Source organism: Hemibagrus wyckioides, linkage group LG02 (genome assembly GCF_019097595.1).
Source record: "Hemibagrus wyckioides isolate EC202008001 linkage group LG02, SWU_Hwy_1.0, whole genome shotgun sequence".
Taxonomy (NCBI): Eukaryota; Metazoa; Chordata; class Actinopteri; order Siluriformes; family Bagridae; genus Hemibagrus; species Hemibagrus wyckioides.
In genome coordinates this window covers 19,321,147-19,344,512 of record NC_080711.1, presented here as the reverse complement: position 1 = coordinate 19,344,512, position 23,366 = coordinate 19,321,147, and the positions used below count along the sequence as shown (strand labels likewise).

At 39.8% G+C, this 23,366-nt stretch overlaps 1 protein-coding gene across 3 annotated transcripts in view; it reads right to left on the bottom strand.

The window, feature by feature from the left end:
- Positions 1–3,416: 3,416 nt before the first annotated feature.
- LOC131362533 (serine/threonine-protein kinase pim-3-like) overlaps positions 3,417–23,366 on the bottom strand; it is a 36,161-nt gene continuing 16,211 nt past the window's right edge. The window contains exons 2-6 of one of the 3 annotated variants that reach the window (XM_058404579.1): positions 14,943–16,629; positions 4,234–4,612; positions 3,957–4,133; positions 3,732–3,845; positions 3,417–3,551 (exon numbers count right to left, since the gene is read on the bottom strand). In XM_058404579.1, the coding sequence (XP_058260562.1) occupies positions 3,541–3,551; positions 3,732–3,845; positions 3,957–4,133; positions 4,234–4,612; positions 14,943–15,005 (744 nt within the window). In that variant the 5' untranslated portion in view covers positions 15,006–16,629 and the 3' untranslated portion in view covers positions 3,417–3,540. Of the gene's footprint in view, positions 3,552–3,731; positions 3,846–3,956; positions 4,134–4,233; positions 4,613–5,866; positions 8,340–14,942; positions 16,630–23,366 lie in introns of those variants that run through there. The other 2 variants (XM_058404589.1, XM_058404598.1) reach the window with 2 other exon arrangements.

The window sequence follows — 23,366 nt, the reverse complement described above, 5'->3', positions numbered from 1 at the left end:
TGGTCTGCAGCTATGCAGCCCCAGACACAACAAACTGTGATTCACTGTGTATTCTGACACCTTTCTATCAGAACCAGCATTAACTTCTTCAGATATTTGAGCAACAGTAGCTCGTCTGTTGGTACGGAACACACGGGCCAGCCTTCACTCCCCATGGGCATCAGTGAGCCTTGGCCGCCCATGACCCTGTCGCCGGTTCACCACTGATCATTCCTAGGACCACTTTTGATAGATACTGACCACTGCAGACCGGGAACACCCCACAAGAGCTGCAGTTTTGGAGATTCTCTGATCCAGTCGTCTAGACATCACAATTTGGCCCTTGTCAAACTTGATCAAATCTTTACACTTGCCCATTTTTCCTGATTCTAACACATCAACTTTGAGGACAAAATGTTCACTTGCTGCCTAATATATCCCACCCACTAACAGGTGCCATGATGAGATGATCATCAGTGCTATCCACTTCAATTCATGTGTAGTCCTCTGTTTTAGATGGTATTGTGTCCCCAAAGGTTAGTAGCTGTCCAAAAGAAAGGGTAAAACGCTTTTTTTTGTAGTAAACGTTTGTCTAGCTTTATTTCCATTCTCTCCACCATTTACTGTTAACAAACCAATCGCAAGTGGCGACATCTGCTGGAAGAAATGGAAATTTCATGTTCAGTCATTAACTCCAAAAGATAAGTTTGTTTTGTTTTGTTTTTGTTAAAAATTGTGTTTTGGGTATTTTAGAGGCAACTAAATAAGTAACCCTTGCGTGAAAATACAAACTGCATTAGCCTGTCACATGGCCTGACCACATGTCTCACCTGTTTGTGGTTTCATCTAAATTTGCACCTCCACTTAAATTTGTCTTTGGCAGGCTCTTGTTGATGTTGTCTTGTGTGTTGCTTTGCCTTCCATAGCTTTGCTTAAAGTCTGTAGCTTTAGCTACTGTTAAGAACATTATGATTGAGAATAAAGTGTAGATGTGTGCAATTGTGTGAAATCAGTGCAATATGTTGTGTTCCAAAATCTGACTCATGATGAATTTTCACCTTCCACAGTAAAATCTGCAGTTGCATCCGCCATCTCCTTAAGTGGATCCCAACAACTACATCACTTAGTGTTGTTTCATTCAGATCTGACTTTCACACCCTAACTAGTGTACTAGAAAGGGTAGCCTAGGGACATTTGAGATTCAGGTAATAGACCACACTCAATTTAGGCCTGTGTAAACCTTCAACATTGCAACAAAACTTCAAAAATGTACACAAGCAGGATTCAATGCAGGGTTTTTTTAGCCTTTATATCAGTTTTACCCAGTTGAGGGTTGATAACATTTAACAGTTATCTCGTAGCTTGTTTTGTGTTTGCTGTTCAAAAAAGTGGCATATAAAACATAAATACAGTGATAATTTTACAGCAACTGATGAGAAAATTATAAAGTTGCCAGAAACTTGATTCATTATTGTCCTGATGTGTAGTGAGCCAGGGTCCTTACCAGAGTCCCAACTCGTGTAGTGATACCTGACCTAGTGAAGTAGAGCACTGATTGAGACGAACCCTTTGTTAAACTCACTCAAGTATCTTCACAGATAAATCAACTTAACATGAAGATCGGCTTTCTTCAGGAAACTCACTAGCACACACTTAATCTTTATATTAATATTATTATTATTATTAAGCAGTAGGTTTGTATAACATTCCAGTTACAACATTTCAATATTCAACAGCTATAACATTCAAGTTTTATGTTTCATTTTCACTCCAAATCAAGAGATAGTGTGAAATCTTCTGAATAAGTCCATTCTATGTACTGTATCTAACACCAGTTATTTCAGCCAGTGTATATGTACTGATCTGTGATAAAAATATGTTTCTTTGGAAACTCATGTGCTACAATAATGCTGCATTTTTTTTTTCTTTTCTGTTTAGAAAAACTGCAGGTGAGACTGCTTTGGTTCAAGTTCACAGTGTTTTATTTGTCAGACTGATCTCGGTCTCTCTTTCACATTTTTCTCTTCTCATCGGAGTTCACACAAGGCCTCTGTGGCAGGTTTTAGAGTCCAGAAGACTCCAGATGTCACTAATATATTATTATTTATCTGTCAATTTTTAACTAGTGTGTGTGTGTATATACACAGTGAGGGAAAAAATATTTGATCCCCTGCTGATTTTGTACGTTTGCCCACTGACAAAGAAATGATCAGTCTATAATTTTAATGGTAGGTTTATTTCAGTGAGAGACAGAATAAAAGAATAATAGACAGAATAATAAAATCCAGAAAAACGCATTTCAAAAAAAGTTATACATTGATTTGCATTTTAATGAATGAAATACATATTTGATCCCCTATCAATCAGCAAGATATCTGGCTCCCAGGTATCTTTTATACAGGCAACAAGCTGAGATTAAAGGAAGTGTTCCTAATCTCAGTTTGTTACCTGTATAAAAGACACCTGTCCACAGAAGCAATCAATCAATCAGATTCCAAACTCTCCACCATGGCTTAGACCAAGAGACAGTCAGTCTCCCTCGGTCTGGGGCTCCGTGCAAGATCCCACCTCGTTGAGTTTCAATGATCATGAGAACGGGGAGGAATCAGCCCAGAACTACATGGGAGGTGTAGTTCAATGATCTTAAGCCAGCTGGGACCATAGTCACCAAGAAAGTCAGGCATAGTCAGGCAGCTGGGACCATAGTCACCAAGAAAACAATTGGTAACACACTACACCATGAAGGACTAAAATCCTGCAGCGCCCGCAAGGTCCCCCTGCTTAAGAAAGCGCATGTACAGGCCCGTCTGAAGTTTGGCATCAACTCACCGTGTTTGGAGGAGGAGGAATGCTGTCTATGACCCCAAGAACACTATCCCCACCGTAAAACATGGAAGTGGAAACATTATGCTTTGGGGGTGTTTTTCTGCTAAGGGGACAGGACAACTGCACCGCTTCACTGGGCATTGAAAATGGGTCATGGATAGGTATTCCAGCATGACAATGACCCAAAACACACGGACAAGGCATCAAAGGAGTGGCTCAAGAAGAAGCACATTAAGGTCCTGGAGTGTCTTAAGGTCTCCAGACCTTAATCCCATAGAAAATCTGTGGAGGGAGCTGAAGGTTCGAGTTGCCAAACGAAAGCCTTGAAACCTTAATGACTTGGAGAGGATCCGTAAAAGGGAGTGGGACAAAATCCCTCCTGAGATGTGTGCAAACCTGGTGGCCAGCTACAAGAAACGTCTGACCTCTGTGACTGCCAACAAGGGTTTTGCCACCAAGTACAAGTCATGTTTTAAGAAGGGGTCAAATACTTATTTCACTCTTTAAAATGCAAATCAGTGTATACCTTTTTTAAAATGCATTTTTCTGGATTTTTTTGTCGTCATTCTGTCTCTCACTGTTTAAATAAACCTCCCATTAAAATGATAGACTGATCATTTCTTTGTCAGCGGGCAAACGTACAAAATCAGGGATCAAATAATTCTTTTCCCTCACTGTATACTGTATATGTGTGTGTGTGTGTGTGTGTAGGTGTGTTTTATGAGATCTTTGGTTTTAGGAGGAATCTGCAAAGCAAAACAAAACAGATATTAGGATAGAAAAGGAAAGATTCTTTTGTTTGACAAGCAAGTTGTCTGTTATAGAACTCGATACTGATCCAGTACAATCTCACAATCTAGACTATTACAGCATTACAGCACGTCTAAATCATATTAATTAGGTCTACTGCATCCTCGCTGTCTAACCTTGACTTTGTCCTGAACTGCCTCCAGTAAACCACTCGTGCCTGGCCAATTGCTGGAAAGTTGGGCGTGTTTCAGGGTTAAATTCCAGGCACCACATTAGCAGCTGGAAGCACTCTGTTGAGATAAAAACGTAAAAAAAGTAAATAAATCAGGAGTTCATTTTAAAGTCATTTTGCTATATTTCACATATTTAGCTTTATTGTGCATGTTTCTGCATTGACTCACCTTGAGACAAGTCAGGAAGTGCATTCAGGTACCCATCATTTAAGTCATCTGGTGATGCAAAGGGGAGGTCTCCACTGAGGACGTGAAACAGAAGTATGCCCAGACCCCAGATGGTAGCAGGAACGCCCATGTACCCTCCATGGAATATCCACTCAGGAGGTGCAAAGAACACAGTGCCTGTGTGTAAAAGAGAGAAAGAGAGCCGATAGCAATGTCACAAAATCGTTTACAAAATATTCTCCACTGCATTCCTTCTGATTCTATTTAGTGTAATTACCGAAAAAATCGTTGCTGGGGGTGTCCTTCAGCAATTCCGCACAGCCAAAATCAATGAGTTTCACTTCCAGAGTTTCGGGGTTGATGATGATATTCTCGGCCTTGATGTCTCGGTGTACCACTCCACGGTCACAGCAGTGACGAGCCGCCCGAAACACCTGCGCCATGATTTCACGAGCCTGTGCTTCAGACAGGGAACCTTTCTGAAGCTCCATGAATTTCAGGAGGTCCATACTGGGACTGGGCCGTTCCATGATCATGATGAATTGATGACCCATGTCAAACCACTCCAGTAACTCGATCACGTTGCTACAGACAGGTGGCTTGGACACCATCATCATTAGTGCCACCTCTGAGGGCACCTCCTCTGTTGTTCCGGGCTAAAATGAGAACAGACATGGGCTGGATGTGAATACATCTAAACTGCTAAGCAGAAATGTTACGATGGTAAAGGTTTGGACTGGTAGTACTGATGCTAGATCAGTTCCTGTGTTCCTGTAACTGCATGATCGTGTTCATCTGTGCTGTTAAAAACACTCAGAATCAGACAGACTATAATTGAAGAAAATATTCTTGCCTTCTCTTCAAGAAACAGAGCAGACTATCTCTCCTGGATTTCTGAAACATCTCCACAATCTCCTTTCTCCTAAAGGAAAATGTGAGGTTCATCTTCTGTCGGACGAATTCCGTGTCTTTCCCCCTTTTTTCATTGCATCCACAAAGACACATCTTTGATCTTCTAGTCTATCATCATCATAGTTTTCTGGATGATCAGGAACATGATTTACTTCACCTCCCTTTGTTTTTTTCAAGGAAAACCTATCCTTATCACAATATTCATCCCTCCCTCTTTTCCCATCCAGCCTGGTGCAACTTTGATCACTAGTTTCAGAGCTTGTACTCAATGCTTGTTGTCCAGCCATCATATATTGTGCCACTCACAGGCTCCTTAAGACATGGATGTTCACAAGTTCCAAGGCAACAGGTGGATTTCATATTCATCAGGGTAGGCTTTCAGGGCAAATATTTTTTGTGCCAGCTTGTCTAAAATTTCCACTTCTATGTCTTTTGTTACACTTAGGCCTGTCCCGCTTTTTTCATATATGTCATTGCCCTTACGGAAATTTAAATCAACGTCATATGAGAAATGGGTGATCTGAAATGGAAGAACACTGTGAGATGTTTCACGGGTCTAAATAACAAGGACGAAGAAGTGCTGTGGGAAGAGGCTGGCGAACTGATGCTGGCGTATCAAGACAAAAGATGGAGGATGGGTAGGACGGTGTTTTTGGTAGTTGTGGTGGTAATAGTGTTTCATCATTATTCCAAAGAATGTGCAAGACACACCTTTCCACAGGAAACTATGCAATGTCCATCAAATTGCAAAGAGGTCTTCAAATTTTAAAGAGAATTCTGCAGTTCATGTACAGTTTCAGGGGCCTTAGTCAACTGGACATTGAGTTTTGGATTTGGGTTAACTCGCAGTAACAAAGCCCGTGAAAACCAACAAAAATACATTAATTGTGCAGGGCTGTTAACCGAGCTCAGATATAACTGAAAGCTATGGTACTACAGCATCAATTGTATACACCAAAAGAGCAAATACATTAATCTTGTACAGCAATAATACATACCATTACATTAAATGCAGAAGCAAAGGAGAAACATAACCACGGACAACACCACCCATATCACCTCCATGTTGAACAAGAAGCACAACTTCAGCACCACAGATAGCGCTGCTTTACTGGGCTGCAAGGCAGGGCGGGGACAGTCTCAGTGGTGGACCAATCAGGGTTCTGCTGAGTTTACCTACCCTCAGTGAAGAGAGGAGAGGGCTGATTTGGGAGAGGATAAAAAAAGAGGATTTATTCAGTAGAGAACTGTTGGTAAGTTATCAGATATGCTCGGTTTTCAGAGAAAAGCCCGAAAAGTTTTACAGAAGATTGCTGAAACTTTAAGTGCCACATCACTTCAATTTGTGAGGAAGTAGCTTAGGAGTCTAAATGAGATGCAGGCAGCCATATTTTACACTATATGCCAATGGTGCCAGAAGCATGTAATCCAGACCAGTTTTTTTACTGTGTCAGGTGGTGCTGGGGGGAGAAGGGGATCTCTCCATGCCTATGGTGCTGCTGACTGCATTTACTGGAACTGCAGCTTTCAACATTTCTGGTAAAACATTGCACGGGTGGTGTCCTTTTAAAACTGCCAAGGAACCTGAAGCCACCTTTTCAAAGACTTGGAAACTCCCAAGATAAAGTAAGAGATGGATTACACAACGTGGAGATTCTTATAATCGATGTAGTATCCATGATTTACATGGACTCGTTTGCTTACATAAACTGATGATTTCAACAGATCAAAGGCAGCAAGAAACCTTTTGGAGGAATCTCTTGTCTAGCTGTAGGAGACTTTTACCAACTGCCACTTCTTGGAAAAGCCAAACCACTCTCCGTGTATGAAGAGGATGTGCTGGACTTCTGGAAGGACAATTTTCAAATGATTACCCTCACAGAGACTATGTGCCAGAAAGAAGAACCTAGGATGAACATCCTGCAATATGAGCACATTTCAAGGAAAGACATCAGTTGTTTTTTCATGATTGGTTTTGGAATGTTTTGGATGGCTTCAACTCTACTAGTTTCCAATCTTTTGCCATCTGCTGAGATTAAATGTCCCTTCACGTTTTGTTGTACAAATTGCTACGAGATAATCGTCCACATAATGAAGGAGTACTGAACTTTTAGTTAAAGTGAGAGACTCTAAGCTGTTTCTGAGGACATCATTGTAAATCGTTGGAGATTCACAGTAGCCTTGGCAGAGGCGAGTGAAGGTGTATGACCTGCCATTGAACAAGAACGCAAACCTGTCTGGATGAACAGGTATGCTAAAGAATGCATTAGCCAAATCCACAACTGAAAACCATTTACTCTCAAGTGTTAGCTGAGACAAGATAGTGTAGGGGTTAGGAACATTTGGGGCTCTTTGCACTACTGCATCATTGACAGCATTTAGATCTTGGACAAATCTCCACTCTTCAGACTCTGAACTTTTTACAGGAAAGATAGCTGTGCAGACTGGTGAGGTCTCACAAGGAACAATTACACCCGCCTTTAGCAATAAATTGAACACTGGGGTGATGCCTGCACTGTAAAAGGTAACACTTGTGCTTCCTTAAAATATATCAGTGTGCTTCACTTCTAACTCATTATCCTGTTAATTTAACTAACAATGTGAGTAATGCCCTTTTACATGAAACAATTCTAATACTAAGTTAAATAAGTAAACTGGAAAGCTGTTTTTTAGGTAAGTTATTCAAAATGTACTAATATTTAATATGATTAGGTTTAATTTAATAATTTATCTTTAAATTTTGTACAAATACAGGACAAAGTGTTATAGTGTCATCTTAGGGGCAAAGTAAAAATTTTTACTACCACTAATGTTGCGAATGTTGGCGGGCTACAGCTAATGTTAGCGTATATGGACCTTAGACAGGTAGGCATAAGAAGATAAAACAGCTTCGTGTTCGAAAGAGAGCCCATATATGTGATGAGGAGGTTAGCCAGGATTTACTGACGTTATTTTTCAAACGTGAAAGAGTAATTTAATGTAAAAAATTCAGAAGACTCGTGACACGCACGTGTCCTGTACGTGCGTTGCATATGTACATACATATACAAGAAGAGGTGCAATGTTTGACGATGGTGTTCAGAAAATTAATAAAACCATATCAGTTCGTTTATGCATGAAAAATAAACATTTGTACTCGATAACGCTTTTAGACATTAAATTGTTTTTTAGTACAGAGACCAGCAAGTTTATATTAGTCCGGAAGCGCTACTAGTCGTTGGATTTGCACAGCACCCATGACAATCTCGTGTCACTGTCAGTGCTCTGGATGTTAACGTCTGAAAGTAGAAAGCACCAAAATGTAAGACTGAAACAACATAGTCTACTGGCCAATAACGTAACTGCAGCTGGTAAGAGGGGTTTCATAAAAGATCATATAAGCTCAATATCAAAAGCTGTATGAGCACAATGTTCATTTTTCGTGCACAAACGAAACATTTTGGTTTTATGGTTTGTTAATGTTCTGATCGTGTGTGTGTGGGGGGGCTTATAGATAGATAGATAGATAGATAGATAGATAGATAGATAGATAGATAGATAGATAGATAGATAGATAGATAGATAGATAGATAGACAAAAAAACACAATAGATAGATAGATAGATAGATAGATAGATAGATAGATAGATAGATAGATAGATAGATAGACAAAAAAACACAATAGATAGATAGATAGATAGATAGATAGATAGATAGATAGATAGATAGATAGATAGATATGAAATGTGGGTTAGGGCTTTATAATTATTTTATTAAGTCAGCTAATGGCAAACTCAGACACTTTGTTAGTCGTAGTGTCACGTCCCAGCAGGTGTTTACACATACATTTACTACTCCTGATGCCTCCTGCACTTCATTATACGTAGTTACATTGTGTTAAATATCTTTAAAACCGTAATTGTTACTTTTTAGTTTTGTTTACAGATTGAAGATAAAGAACCATCACTGATGCAGTGGACATGTAAGTTTTGCATCTTCTTATGTGAAAAGAGAGGGCAGTTAATAAAACATTACAGATTGAAACATGGTGCTTTCACAAGAACATCACCATTACCATGTCTTCATGAAGAATGTCTCTGCACATTTAAGTCCTTCAATGCACTTAAGATACATCCATCAAGGATTACACTCCCAGATCAGTGATAATCCTAGTCATGCTCCTAAACATGTGATCCACGGTCAATTTTGCGACTTCCCTGTTCAGAAAAAGAATTTTTTCCCATTTTCATACTCACATCTGTATGCACCAAAAAGTGCAGTACCACTTTTAATGCCCACAAAAACAGGAACCACAATGCTAGACAGACGCATAACCAAATGCAGTTCAAGCCAGGAATTTTAAGACATACCAAAACTGTGGGGAATGTTGCCCACACTGAAGATGAAGACATTCAAGATACAACGGATTTTCAAGAAGAGGATGTGAATGCTGATAAAGTTGATGATTTGGAGTTGCAGTATGAGCATAACATTGGCAGCCCTTTTCTTCAGGATGCAGACTATACTTAATATCTCTGAGAATACTTTGCAAGATGTCATATAGCAAATAAACCAAACAATGGACCTGTCAGAACCTTTGCTTTTTTTGCAATTCAGAAAATACTCCTCAAACATTATCCTGATACTGATATCTCTATAGCAAGAGAAATACTAAGTGCAATCTCGGAGAACAACGTCATACTGAAATAGACTCAGAAAGGTTCCCTGTCTACGTTTTGCAGAAGAGCCTCTTACATGCTACAAGAATTTACAATTGTAGAACCTTTTGTGTTTGTTACAGACCAAAATAAGCAGTCATTTGTTTATGTACCTGTCCTTAAAATGCTCCAGGCATTGTTAAACAAAAATGAAATCCTGGATATCCTCAGTGTTGATGATAATGATATGCAACGATACAGTAGCTTCAGAGATGGGTCACATTTCAAAGAAAATTCTTTACTGATGGAAGAGGAATTTAGAACTGCCTTGGGTCTTTACATTGATGAGGTAGCAAACCCTTTGGGGATCTCTAAAAAGAAACAAGATTTGTGCAGTATATTGGGTACTTGCAAATATTGCAGCCAAACTTTGCTCCTCGCTCAACTCAATACAGTTAGCCCTCCTATGTAAAGTAAACACAGGCAAAGAATGTACTTTGAAATCCTTCATCCTCTCCTTCAAGATCTGATGCTTCTTGAGAAGCATGGTGTATATGTGGAAAAATTAGGATCCAGTGTCAGAGGAACCATTTTGTATGTTGCAGCAGACAATCTGGCTGCTTATTCGTTGGCAGGATTCCAAGAAAGTTTTGTGTCTGATAAGATTTGCTGCTTTTGCATTGCTACACGGCAGGAAATACAAGATACTGAAGTAAGATCTGGTCACTTCAGCTTGAGAACTAAACAAGACCATGATCGACACATTGCAGAAGCCCAGCAGGATGCCCAGATGTCAAAACAATATGGTGTGAAAGGGAGCTGTCCTCTTAGTATTTACTTGGAGCATTTTCATGTTGTTGATGGTTTTCCCCCCAAATATCCTCCATGATTTGCTTGAAGGTGTTATCCCTAAGTTGTGTCTTTGCTTTGAGCATTTCATCAAAAAGAAGTTGCTGAACAATGCCATTAAAGAATTTCCCTACACACACTCAGACAAAACAAACCAACCTCAGGTGATTTCTAAAGCATTTCATACAAAAGGTACAGTTGGAGGTAATGGCCATGAAAACTGGACCCTACTCAGGCTGCTTCCCTTGATCTTCTTCTTCTTCTTTTGGCTTTTCCCTTCAGGGGTCCCTTCAGTGAATCATCTCTCTCCACCTATCCCTATCTTCTGCATCCTCAACACTTACACCCACTAGCTTCATATACTCATTTATTACATCCATATACCTCCTCTTTGGCCTTCCTCTTTTCCTCCTGCCTGGCAGCTCCATGTCCAACATTCTCCTACCAATATACTCACTCTCCCTCCTCTGAACATGTCCAAACCATCTTAACCTGGCCTCCCTAACTTTGTCCCCCAAACGTCCAACATGAGCTGTTCCTCTGATGTCCTCGTTCCTAATCCTGTCCAACCTTGTCACTCCCAAAGAGAACCTCAGCATCTTCAGCTCTGCTACCTCCAGCTCTGACTCCTGTCTCTGTCTCAGTTACACTGTCTCTAAACCATACAGCATGGCTGGTCTCAGCACTGTCCTGTACACCTTCCCCTTGATTCTCGCTGAAATTTTTCTATCATAATGATTGGTCATTATGTCCCAGAGGGTGATGAAATTTTGGAAGTGATACTGTGCTTGAAAGATGTGCTTGGAACAGTTATGTCCACAAGGTTTACTGAGGAGACACTTCACTATCCAGATTTCAGGTTGTCAGAGCATAGACACTTACTTCAAAAGGCATTCCCAAACTATAGACTCCGTCCAAAGCAACATTATTTGGAGCATTATCCCTATCTGATTCAAGTATTTGGACCACTTGTACATGTGTGGACAATGAGATTCCAAGGAAAACACAGATTCTTCAAAAGAGTGATTCATAACTTTGGCTGACAGACATCAGAAGATGATGGCTTACCATTTAGATTCATCTTCATTTTTTTAAACCAGGATTAGAACTTGGCAAAGTGAAGAGTGTCATGATTTATTCATTTCCAGTCAGTGAACAGCAGCAGCTTATGGAAAGAAATGCAAACACCACAGTGCTGTCAGCAACATCTGTCAACATTGATGGTGTCAGGTACGCAGTGGACATGGTGGTGTCCACTGGTTCATGTGCAGGCCTACCAGAATTCAAGCCGATTCAACAGGTTTTGTTTCAGGGTACCAGTGTTTTTTTTTTTTTTTTCATTTGTAAGCATATGTTTGCATGGTATCATGAACACCTCAGAGCCTATGCACTTTGCAATAGTAGCTCATGTTTGTTTGTAACCCAACTGAAAGACTTTAATGATGTTTTTCCACTCTCTGCCTACAGGATTAAAGGCAAGATGTTTGTTACCCTGAAGCATTACATTTTGTGCTAAATGTTATGTTTTTTTTTGTTTGTTTGTTCGTTTTTACCCCCCAGAGCTATGAACCAGTCCTGGCCAGTGAGGGTAGTTGTTGGTGAAAATGATATACGAAAGGCAATTTTCCATGTAAAACCTGGTACTTTGGAAGAACTAATAGAAGAGTTGAAAAGTCAATTGAGTCTGCAGTATGAGTTCATGCTTCACTATGAATGTCTCAATGACTACCGTCCCGTTGCACTCACACCCATCATCATGAAGTGCTTCGAGAGGCTCGTCATGAGGCACATCAAGCACCTACTGCCACCTTCACTTGACCCCATGCAGTTTGCGTATCGTCCAAATCGCTCCACAGATGATGCCATCAGCACAACCCTCCATCTGGCCCTCACACGCCTGGACAATAAAGACACTTACCTATGAATGCTGTTCATTGACTTCAGTTCAGCATTCAATACGATCATTCCTCAGCACCTGATCGAGAAGCTGAGTCTGCTAGGCATCAACACCTCCCTCTGCAATTGGATCCTGGATTTCCTGACTGGGAGACCTCAGTCAGTCCAGATTGGGAACAGCATCTCTAGCACCACCACTCTGAACACTGGAGCTCCTCAGGGCTGTGTGCTCAGTCCACTGCTGTTCACTCTGCTGACTCATGACCGTGCAGCAATGCACAGCTCAAATCATATCATCAAGTTCGCCGATGACATGATCGTTGTGGGTCTCATCAGCAAGAACGACGAGTCAGCGTATAGTGAGGAGGTGCAACAACTAGCAGCCTGGTGTAAAGTCAATAACCTGTCTCTGAACATTTTCACTTTTAGGTGCAGCAAGCTAAAGCAGTCTAATCCAACAATCCTGCAAAAAAACCTGTTCTTTTTTACCCAAGATGTTTCAGAGGTGTTGATTCAACTGTATGCTTATTTTGGAGGCTGTAGTTTTGGCTGCTGTTGTACTGTTGACAGGTGTTTCTACTATTTTGTCTACCTTGTTTATATCAGCAAGATATAAAATACAGTTTGACAGCAGCACAAACTAAAACCGCAAAAACTAATTACAAACATGGGAGTAGTATGAATGTAAACACATAACTCTCCCAACATGTTAAACTATCTCTTTAACTAACTCAACCTAAAACAATGCTCTGATGACTACTTTTACTTACTGTTAGACCTATGATGTTGTAGCAGTTCGGAGAGCTGTCTTACACTGTCTTCCAGTTCTCCTTGGGGATGACAGCAGTGAATTCTTCAAAGTATGTTTTGTAAGTATTGTAGTTATTATATAGCAGGGATTTATTAAGTAAAACCAAAAGGCCTTTGTGTGGTCAGTTTTCACCTTATTGTCTCAACCCTCCTTTACGTTTACAGGACTCAGATGTCATCACAGATCACACACAGGATCCTGTTGGGTGTATTGACAGTAATACCCCATGACACCCAGCAGCCTTGTCCTAATGCACTTCACCTTGAACCATCAAGTACTGGTATAATACTGGAAGGTAACATCATTATGGATGGTATTAAAAACCAGCCTCAAGTAATTTGCCTCACATTTGGACTGATACATTGATTTTGGTCATGTCACATGCACTGTTCTAATTTGTATCATACAGGTTGAAGGTTTATGTCTGTCATGAATAGCCTAAATAAGATGGGAGGCCTGATTAAATGTTTGGTATTTGGCTAGGTACACATCACAAGCAAAATGGTTCAGATGGTCTTCTCTATAGTCTGCAGTTATATAAAGTTAAGTTTTACAGCTTTATTACAGGTAACAGAAGAACAGATCTCCTTGCAAACAATATTTCTTTTATAGGGTGTACTTAAAGAATCAGTGTGTTATGTAGTTTTAGGAAATATTTGTCTTTGTTTTGAAATGTAAAATGCCCCCTATTTAAATAGAACACAAAGCATGCGTATTTTTTTCCCATATCACGTATTTACTTTTAGTTATATTTCAGTAAACAGAATAATGTTGATTTGTGTTCATCGTTTTGTTTTGTTTTTTCACAGTTTGTCAAATTGCAAGGGCATTGTGTTAAAATAAATAAAGAATTCTGGTCACTAATCTTTCTTTGTTCTGCTTAATTAGTTTTTCTAAGGCTTATTGGGCTTATTGGGCCAATATTTATTATCAGGGATCATTTCCACAGTTCTCTCAGTAGACACTATCCAATTTAGATGTATGGTGCACACCTTTGTTTTACGGTTGGATCAGAGGTGCATGCCCAATCTGGTTCTCTTTTGACCCTGTATAACCACAAGTCTATGTCCTTCCATGAAAGGTCACAGCAAGTGGAGAGTGAGACATGTGGAACTGATCCCTCCATGGCGAAGGGGTGTGGCTTGCCAGGCCTTTTATTTACTTGACACAATCCAACTTCTACTGAAAAATGGTGTTCATGCCAAAACAACCTTTTAAGTAGCAACATTTCTGGCTTATCTAACTTTCTAAACCATTCTTTCTCCTACTCATCATCAGGTCCCCCTACATGTAAGTGTGCAGTACAATGTAAATCTTCTGGACACATGTACTTTGTCTTTACCAGGTTAGTTAGAGCTTGAGCTTTTTCAATGAGCTTCTGGTTTATTGCATATTTAACATATTCACTAGCATCATTAAGTTTGAGAGCCAAACCTTCATGTCCACTAATCAGTGTAATTCCCAGTTTACACATTAAACCTCGCCCCAGGAGATTAATTGGACAACAGCTAAAGATTACAAATGAGAATTTAAATAAGGGGTGACCTTCAAACTTCAGTGGCACAGAGAACTGCTCTGTAACGGAGATCCCCGATGCTGCTATTGAATGCAGGAACCTTCCACTCGTTTTTGGCGGTTTAAGAAACTCATCTGCTTTAATTACTGAACTCCCTGCACCTGAGTCTACCAGAATTGTCATAGGTGACCCTTTTACACACAGTGTAAGAGCTGGCATTTTACTATAAACATCATCAGAATATTTAACATATGTGCTTTCAGGAAAATACTTGTGCTCTAAGAAATCAATACCTTCTCTATGTCAGAGAATCATGTGTCAGCTTAAGTGTGTCTTCCTTGCAAACCACAGGAAATTGTGACTCACCCAACCCTTCTGGCTCGCTCCCCTCTCCCCTGCCATTCCATCAATCTCCTCCCATAGTGGCATCAGTTTGATGTGCGTTCTTTGGACAGTCTCTCACCCAGTGATCAGTTAAAACATCACTCGTTTCTGCCCCTGCTTCCTCTTTCAGTCCATTCATGAAACTGTTCCTCAGATGAGCCTCATAGGGTGTGAGATTGTTGGCATTCAAGTTGGCCGGTGCAGTAAGTCCACTATGCACAATGCAGACTTCAGTGAGTCGCATGAGATATTGAGACACTGACTCTGAGTCTTGCTGTTTACACATTGCAATCTTTGTCATGTCCATTCTGACTGGAAAAAAACCACCTTGCATGCTTCCTCGACTCTGCTGACTAGTTCTCTGTATTGCGTGTTATCAGTATGTACCCAGTTCATGTTGGTGGGAGCGATGAGATTGTCCGGCCACGTAACTCTTACCCTTGAGATGTCCACTCCCAATTTACGACCCAGGAGGTGTCTCAGTTCCTTCGACGTGGGTCTAAACTCCCTACAAAAGTGGAATATGCCCGAACTTTTGTCCACCTACTTCCCTTGGGTCTGGGAGTTGTTTGTGAATCTCTTCACTGTAATAATCCAGGGGCGGTGCATGAGGACGGGCCATCTGTCTGGTCCCGCCACCTCAACCATCGGAAACTGCACGACATCATGGGTTTTATCTCACCTGGTCGAACAGAGGACCCTCATTGTCCATCTGGGTCTGTTTCATCATTGTGATCCCCTAGGGTTGATGAGAAAGGATCATCAGGTCGGGATTGGGTGAGAGAGGACTGCAAGCAGATGCAGCGGGAGACAGGCGTCACTTCGGTTGCTCTCTGCGAGGCGTGCACTGACTGGCAGTGGTCTGGCTCAACATGTTCTTCATATTTGGGTGGTGAAGCCGACGGCATCAGTGGAGGTGGTGGAGCTGGAGCCGATGATATTGGCGGAGGTGGTGGAGTTGGAAGGGTTTGGGGAGCATCTATTCAAGTCGTTACCTATAACAGACTTAGGACACTGAAGAGAAGCTTTATGTGCAAGTCTGACATTATCATTTTTGAGTTGTGATTTTTGTGCTCTATGACGTGCTTTCATTACCCACATTTCATAGGCTGTCCAATCCACCAGTTTCTTCAACTTGCGTCCCTTTTCATTCCTATCTAACTTTTCTTTTGATATTTCCAACTGTCTCTCACTGAAACTTCCTTTCTCTGGAAAGCCACACTCATTCACCCACAAGGCATACTGTTTTACAGCAGCTGATCCATAATTAACATACATGAATTTTACATTAGGCTGTGTCATGTATTTTGCCAATTCATTATCCTGTTTATTTTCGCTGTTATGAGTACCCATATCTCTTCTTAAATTACTTTAAGTTGTCTAAGGAAGATGTCTATGAACTCACTTTTATTACCCTGTGGCGTGATTTACCTCTGGAGGTTCCCTACGTTTCATTCGTCAACCGCAACGGCAGATTCCAAGCCTAAATTATGCCCCTTTTATGTGCAGTTCAAAGACACCTTCTTTTCCAAATACTTACCAAAATGAATTTAGACAACCTCAGCATTGAATGATGCGGTGACCCCAGGTCCCGTCACGCTAAATGCCAATTCTGTGCTTCAGATGAAGTAAAGCCTTCAAGGTGTTGCACGCTACACGTCCCTGGATTCTGCCATCGTTTGGTAAAAAAAAAGTATAAAAGATTAATTTTTTCCATTACAACGGATTACACAATACTGACTTTGTTGAAAATAAGATATATGCTAATCCTGGAATCATAGCCGCTTTGCAAAACATGAGAAGAGAACTCAAAGGAATTATGCCACTTCTGCAGCACGTTAAGGAGACTAGCCAGGACCATGCCCTTATAATCCTTCATCACAACACAGAACGAGTAGCATCCCACATCAAGGATATCAGATGCCACCATGAGCTGCAACTATTTTTTGTCTCACTGAAACTCACCTGATTGGATCATTTGCTTAGCTGAATCTCCAACTGGAAGGATACGATTTGTTAATGCGCAACAGACGTTTCTTACACAATGCATCAAGAAATTGGAAAGAAGAATGGAGGTGGAGTCAGAATATAGTGCAAGGAACACATTCCATCTCAGTCCAGGCAATACATACAAAATGGGAAGTTTGTCATCATCAAAATAGATTCTCCAATGAAAGCGACAATTACTGCTGTGTACAGGCCACCACAGTACAGTGTTGGAGATTTCTTGACAAACTTGAAGAGAATGTTGGATTATTTGGATTATTTGGACCGTGCATGACCGTCCCGTCATCGTCTGTGGAGTCTTTAATGAGGACCTCCTATGCACTGGAAAAAATCCTATTCTGGAGTTGTTTCAGACTAAAGGATACATGCAACTGATTATTTCAAATCTGGATGCCTGTCTTCAATCAGGTGTGTTACACAGTTATCACAATCCTGTGTACTGTATTTAGTAATGATGATTTTTTAGTAGATTTAGTGGAACTGGGGGCACAGAGCAAAGTGGCAGTGGGGCTAGAACAAGATGCCGAGAGCAGCAGAAATGGAAACAGAAACGGATACAGTGAGGATAAAAGTGATAGCTTCACAGAGGACACAGGACAGTGAGGGCAGCAGCTGCAGAAAGGACACAGATGATGTGCGACAGCCTCAAAGAGGACATAGAATGTAGTGAGAGCAGCAGGGACAGTTAATCAGTGACACACTAACACAAAGTTGCAGGACATTTTGGGATAGAGTAGCAGTCTTTCCAAAACAGGATAAGATTCCTCAAGATACAGTCTTGCAGTATGTGTTTAACCATTGCATTTCAATCACTATACCATAATCACATTTTAATGAAAGTGTCAAATCCTAATCTGAGTCATTTGAGTGTTGATTTTTCATGTTTTCAGCAACGGGTAAATTGAACTGAGAAGACCGGTTGACCAGTCTATTTGTCAGCCAGAGGAGCAAGTGGCAGTGACTGAGGAATCAAATGTGCTGCAGTACTGATGAGGAAGACAATCTGGAAAACAGTATGGCGGTAAGCATGTATAGTGTAAATGGTGTCCAGTGTCTAGATAATACAAAGAATATTGGCAAATCTTTGTGTTTGTGTGTATTCGAATTGGAGTAATTTTTATAAATATGAATATATGGACATGGGTGTTATAGATATCAGTGTGCATGCATGTATCATTGCTGTTTATTTGTGGATTTATTTTTGTTTATTAGTGCTTGTGTACAGTATCTCACAAAAGTGAGTACATCCCTCACATTTTTGTAAATATTTTATTATATCTTTTCATGTGACAGCACTGAAAAAATGACACTCTGCTACAATGTAAAGTAGTGAGTGTGCAGCCTGTATAACAGTGTAAATTTGCTGTCCCCTCAAAATAACTCAACACACAGCCATTAATGTCTAAACTGTTGGCAACAAAAGTGAGTACACCCCTAAGTGGAAATGTCCAAATTGGGCCCAAAGTGTCAATATTTTGTGTGGCCACCATTATTTCCAGCACTGCCTTAACCCTCTTGGGCATGGAGTTCACCAGAGCTTCACAGGTTGCCACTGGAGTCCTCTTCCACTCCTCCATGATGACATCACAGAGCTGGTGAATATTAGAGACCTTGCACTCCCCTTAGGGTTTAGGTCTGGACACATGCTTGGCCAGTCCATCACCTTCACCCTCAGCTTCTTTAGCAAGGCAGTGGTTGTCTTGGAGGTGTGTTTGGGGTCGTTATCATGTTGGAATACTGCCCTGCGGCCCAGTCTCTGAAGGGAGGGGATCATCCTCTACTTCAGTATGTCACAGTACATGTTGGCATTCATGGATGCAAACTTTAGATGTAAATGGATGTAAACTTTAGAAATTATGCAAGTCTATTCACAGACGGTAAATTAAATTCAAAATTCAAATTCTATTGGTCACATACAAAATCATACACAGTACGACATGTAGTGAAATGCTTTTTACGACTCTCTTACATAAAAAAGAAAGAGTAAAAAAAGAAAAATTTTAAATGTGGACATGGAAAATAGGGGATATAGTTAAGAATATATAGGGAAAAGTAGGGAAAATAAAGTAGTAGAAGTCAAACAAAAATAACTTGAAAGTCAAGTGTCAAGTAATTAATTTTTAATTAATTAATTAATATTACTATTTTTGTACTATTTATATTATATTATGTTTATTTTATTTTTCATTATTTATAATATTTACTGTTATATATATATATATATATATACACAGCAGTAAATATAAATAATGAAAAATAAAATAAACATAATATAATATAAATAGTACAAAAATAGTAATATTAATTAATTAAAAATTAATTAATTAATAATTAATATTAATTATTAACTATTATTAATGGTAAGATGATTAATGAGCTTTATCCAAATGGAGACCAAATGAGCTATATATACTATATATGTATCTTTTCAGAATTTGAAAAATGCCAGGTCACTGATTGGCCACTAATCAACCAATTGCAATCAACATATGACCCCTAACTTAATATGAGCAAGCTTCATGAGTCACACAACACAGCCATGGCTCACCTACTGAACAAGAGGAGGAGTTAGCACAATTTTCACCTTTAAAATGATATTTTATGTCCATAGTAGCTTTATCATTTTGCATTGTTTATAATTTTAACAGTATCAAGTGATAATATTTAAAGTCAATTTGAAAACAATTCAAAAGTTGTAGAGCACAGGATTTTTTTAAAGTTTAATGTCCATCTCAGTGGACATCAGGTCTTAAGAGTCCAAAGCTGCAAATATTTCAGGAAATATTTATATATGTACATGTTTACTTTATAAAGTAATCTTTAATTATATAACCATAATGCACTTATACTACTTGTGTTGCTCAGGTGCCATTAAATAATGTATTTGGTCAAAAGAATTCAGGTAAGGTTGTAAGAACGTGTTTTGATTTCTAAAAGACTTTTGATAATAGTGGACAAATGTTAGAGTGGAATCAAAGTAATGACAATGCCAAGCCATGTAATGCCTGGATTAAAGCTAATAATGGCTGAATAAAAGAATAATGATGAACAGAATTATTATAATAACCCATTATAAAAAATAGTGGTAATAAAAAAATGATTTAAATTAGAAAACATGAATGGAAGTAATGTTGTTACATCATTATCCATGTCTCACAAAGAACAAAAGAGAACATTGTAATACTGCACCATTTCTCGTAGATGAGGTGTTAAATCATGTGGCTTATTCAGAAAAGATGTGCTATGACTTGTCTAAGCGATCGGAATTACGGTTTTCCTGATACGGGCGATCGAATGTCCCAAAAATTCCCATTGAAATACATTGACAGAACTTTAGAATCCGGCTCAGCTTAGGACCTTCTACTCTCCTACTTTCATAGGCACAGTATCTGTAAAGTAGATACTCAATTCATTTACCTATCCACGCCACCCTATCTATACAATCAATCAACTCTAAATGTATTGGCACTCTATCTATCTATCTATCTATCTATCTATCTATCTATCTATCTATCTATCTATCTATCTATCTATCTATTCATTCAATATTAAGTGTAGTCACAAAATTACTGCAATATAGACATGTGGCATCTCTAAATAGTCAACACAATGAGGAGAACTGTGCTAAGTGTATTCTGATGACATCATGTGATGTCACGTGATGTCACATGCAGGTCAATGCCCAAAATACAAAAACTCATGGCTTCTGATTCAATTTCTGACTTAGCATTAGATACAAGCAGTATGAGTGCTTCTACAAGTACTTCATCGGTGGAATGGCCTGATCCGTTCATTATTCCTGATTTCTCCCATGATGTTCTGGTGAACTTCAGCTGAACACAGCAAATAAAGCCTATGCCAGGGATGGAACAGTAATGGTCATCTCCAAGGGCGTTAAGAGTGAAATACTGGACAAACTAGCTGATACACTATCCAAAATTACTTCCTACCCAAGTAAAGACCAGTATGAAAGTGTAGCCAAAGCTCTTGTAGCAAAGCATCCATGTCTCAGAGAGCCAGTTTTTGCCAAAGAATGGATTTTCTAGTATTGGTATTTAGTTTGAAATTCAAGATGGGCAATTACTGTCAGAGGCTGATAGCTGCTGGATGCCCCGAAGTTCTTGTAAATAAGAGAAAGAGGGGACAGACAATAAGCAAGGCAATCAAAAAGAGGTGCAGAAGAGTGGTCCAGCTTCTTGATAAAATAATGGCTGTAAGGTTCTCTCGGCAAAGAAAGGAAATAATTGGTGATGAGCCACTCATCTCTGTAGTCATGGACAGATGGCCTGCATTATTTAATCAAAGACAGGTAAATTCTATATTTGCTGACAGCATTTGCTCTGCATTCATAATTTTCACCTGTAGTTACTACCCCACAACTCTGCTGTTCTTTTAATCAAGTCTTATAAGCTCTGCTTTGTTTTGTGTCTTTCAGATAAGTGCAGAGTTCCATAGAATAGTCACAACAGATCTATAGAATTTTTACTGTTAATTTTTACAGATTTTTCCAATATTTTTTAAATACACAGAATATTATTAATTTCTCAAAAATATACTGTGAATTTACATCTAAGGTAAAATACCATGGAAAGTTTGTAACTGTGAATAACCATAAAATTTCCATTTTTTTAAAAGAAATTCACAGTAAAGGACTATTAAAATACATTTCAAATGTATCAGAATTTCACAAATATTTATTTTTTATTTAACAGAAAAATGTTAAATTATAGGTGAATACTGGGAATACATTTTAAGATACAACTAGAATGTTGCATTTCCAGAAGAAAATGCGAGTGTGATTGCGACTATGTTGCTTAAACTATTGCAAGACATGCTCAAATAATATTTAAAAGCTGAAGTCACAGTTAAAAAGTTTAAGGTACTTTATGTGGCTGTAGTGTAAGAATTCAAGCTGTAGGAACAGTTTAAAGATGATGCGACCTTAAAAAAACCTCTTCCCTCACTCTAGCTGACGTCACACACACAGTAGCGGTCTGAAGTCTGTGAAAAATACATTTAAAAATTCATCTAAAATAAATTACACACACATATATAGATATATATACACACACTATATTGCCAAAAGTATTCGCTCACCTGCCTTGACTCGCATATGAACTTAAGTGACATCCCATTCCTAATCCATAGGGTTCAATATGACATCGGTCCACCCTTTGCAGCTATAACAGCTTCAACTCTTCTGGGAAGGCTGTCCACAAGGTTTAGGAGTGTGTTTATGGGAATTTTTGACCATTCTTCCAGAAGCGCATTTGTGAGGTCACACACTGATGTTGGACGAGAAGGCCTGGCTCTCAGTCTCCGCTCTAATTCATCCCAAAGGTGTTCTATCGGGTTGAGGTCAGGACTCTGTGCAGGCCAGTCAAGTTCATCCACACCAGACTCTGTCATCCATGTCTTTATGGACCTTGCTTTGTGCACTGGTGCACAGTCATGTTGGAAGAGGAAGGGGCCAGCTCCAAACTGTTCCCACAAAGTTGGGACCATGGAATTGTCCAAAATGTCTTGGTATGCTGAAGCATTCAGAGTTCCTTTCACTGGAACTAAGGGGCCAAGCCCAGCTCCTGAAAAACAACCCCACACCATAATCCCCCCTCCACCAAACTTTACACTTGGCACAATGTAGTCAGACAAGTACCGTTCTCCTGGCAACCGCCAAACCCAGACTCATCCATCAGATTGCCAGATGGAGAAGCGCGATTCGTCACTCCAGAGAACGCGTCTCTACTGCTCTAGAGTCCAGTGGCGGCGTGCTTTACACCGCTGCATCCGACACTTTGCATTGCACTTGGTGATGTATGGCTTGGATGCAGCTGCTCGGCCATGGAAACCCATTCCATGAAGCTCTCTGCGCACTGTTCTTGAGCTAATCTGAAGGCCACATGAAGTTTGGAGGTCTGTAGCGATTGACTCTGCAGAAAGTTGGTGACCTCTTCGCACTATGCGCCTCAGCATCCGCTGACCCCGCTCCGTCAGTTTACGTGGCCTACCACTTCGTGGCTGAGTTGCTGTCATTCCCAAACACTTCCACGTTCTTATAATACAGCTGACAGTTGACTGTGGAATATTTAGGAGCGAGGAAATTTCACGACTGGATTTGTTGCACAGGTGGCATCCTATCACAGTTCCACGCTGGAATTCACTGAGCTCCTGAGAGCGACCCATTCTCTCACAAATGTTTGTAAAAACAGTCTGCATGCCTAGGTGCTTGATTTTATACACCTGTGGCCATGGAAGTGATTGGAACACCTGATTCTGATTATTTGGATGGGTGAGCGAATACTTTTGGCAATATAGTGTATATATAAACTTTACATGCTTAAACTATTGCAATAAAAATGCTTACGCAATCACACTAATGACAACCCATTCTTTAGCCAT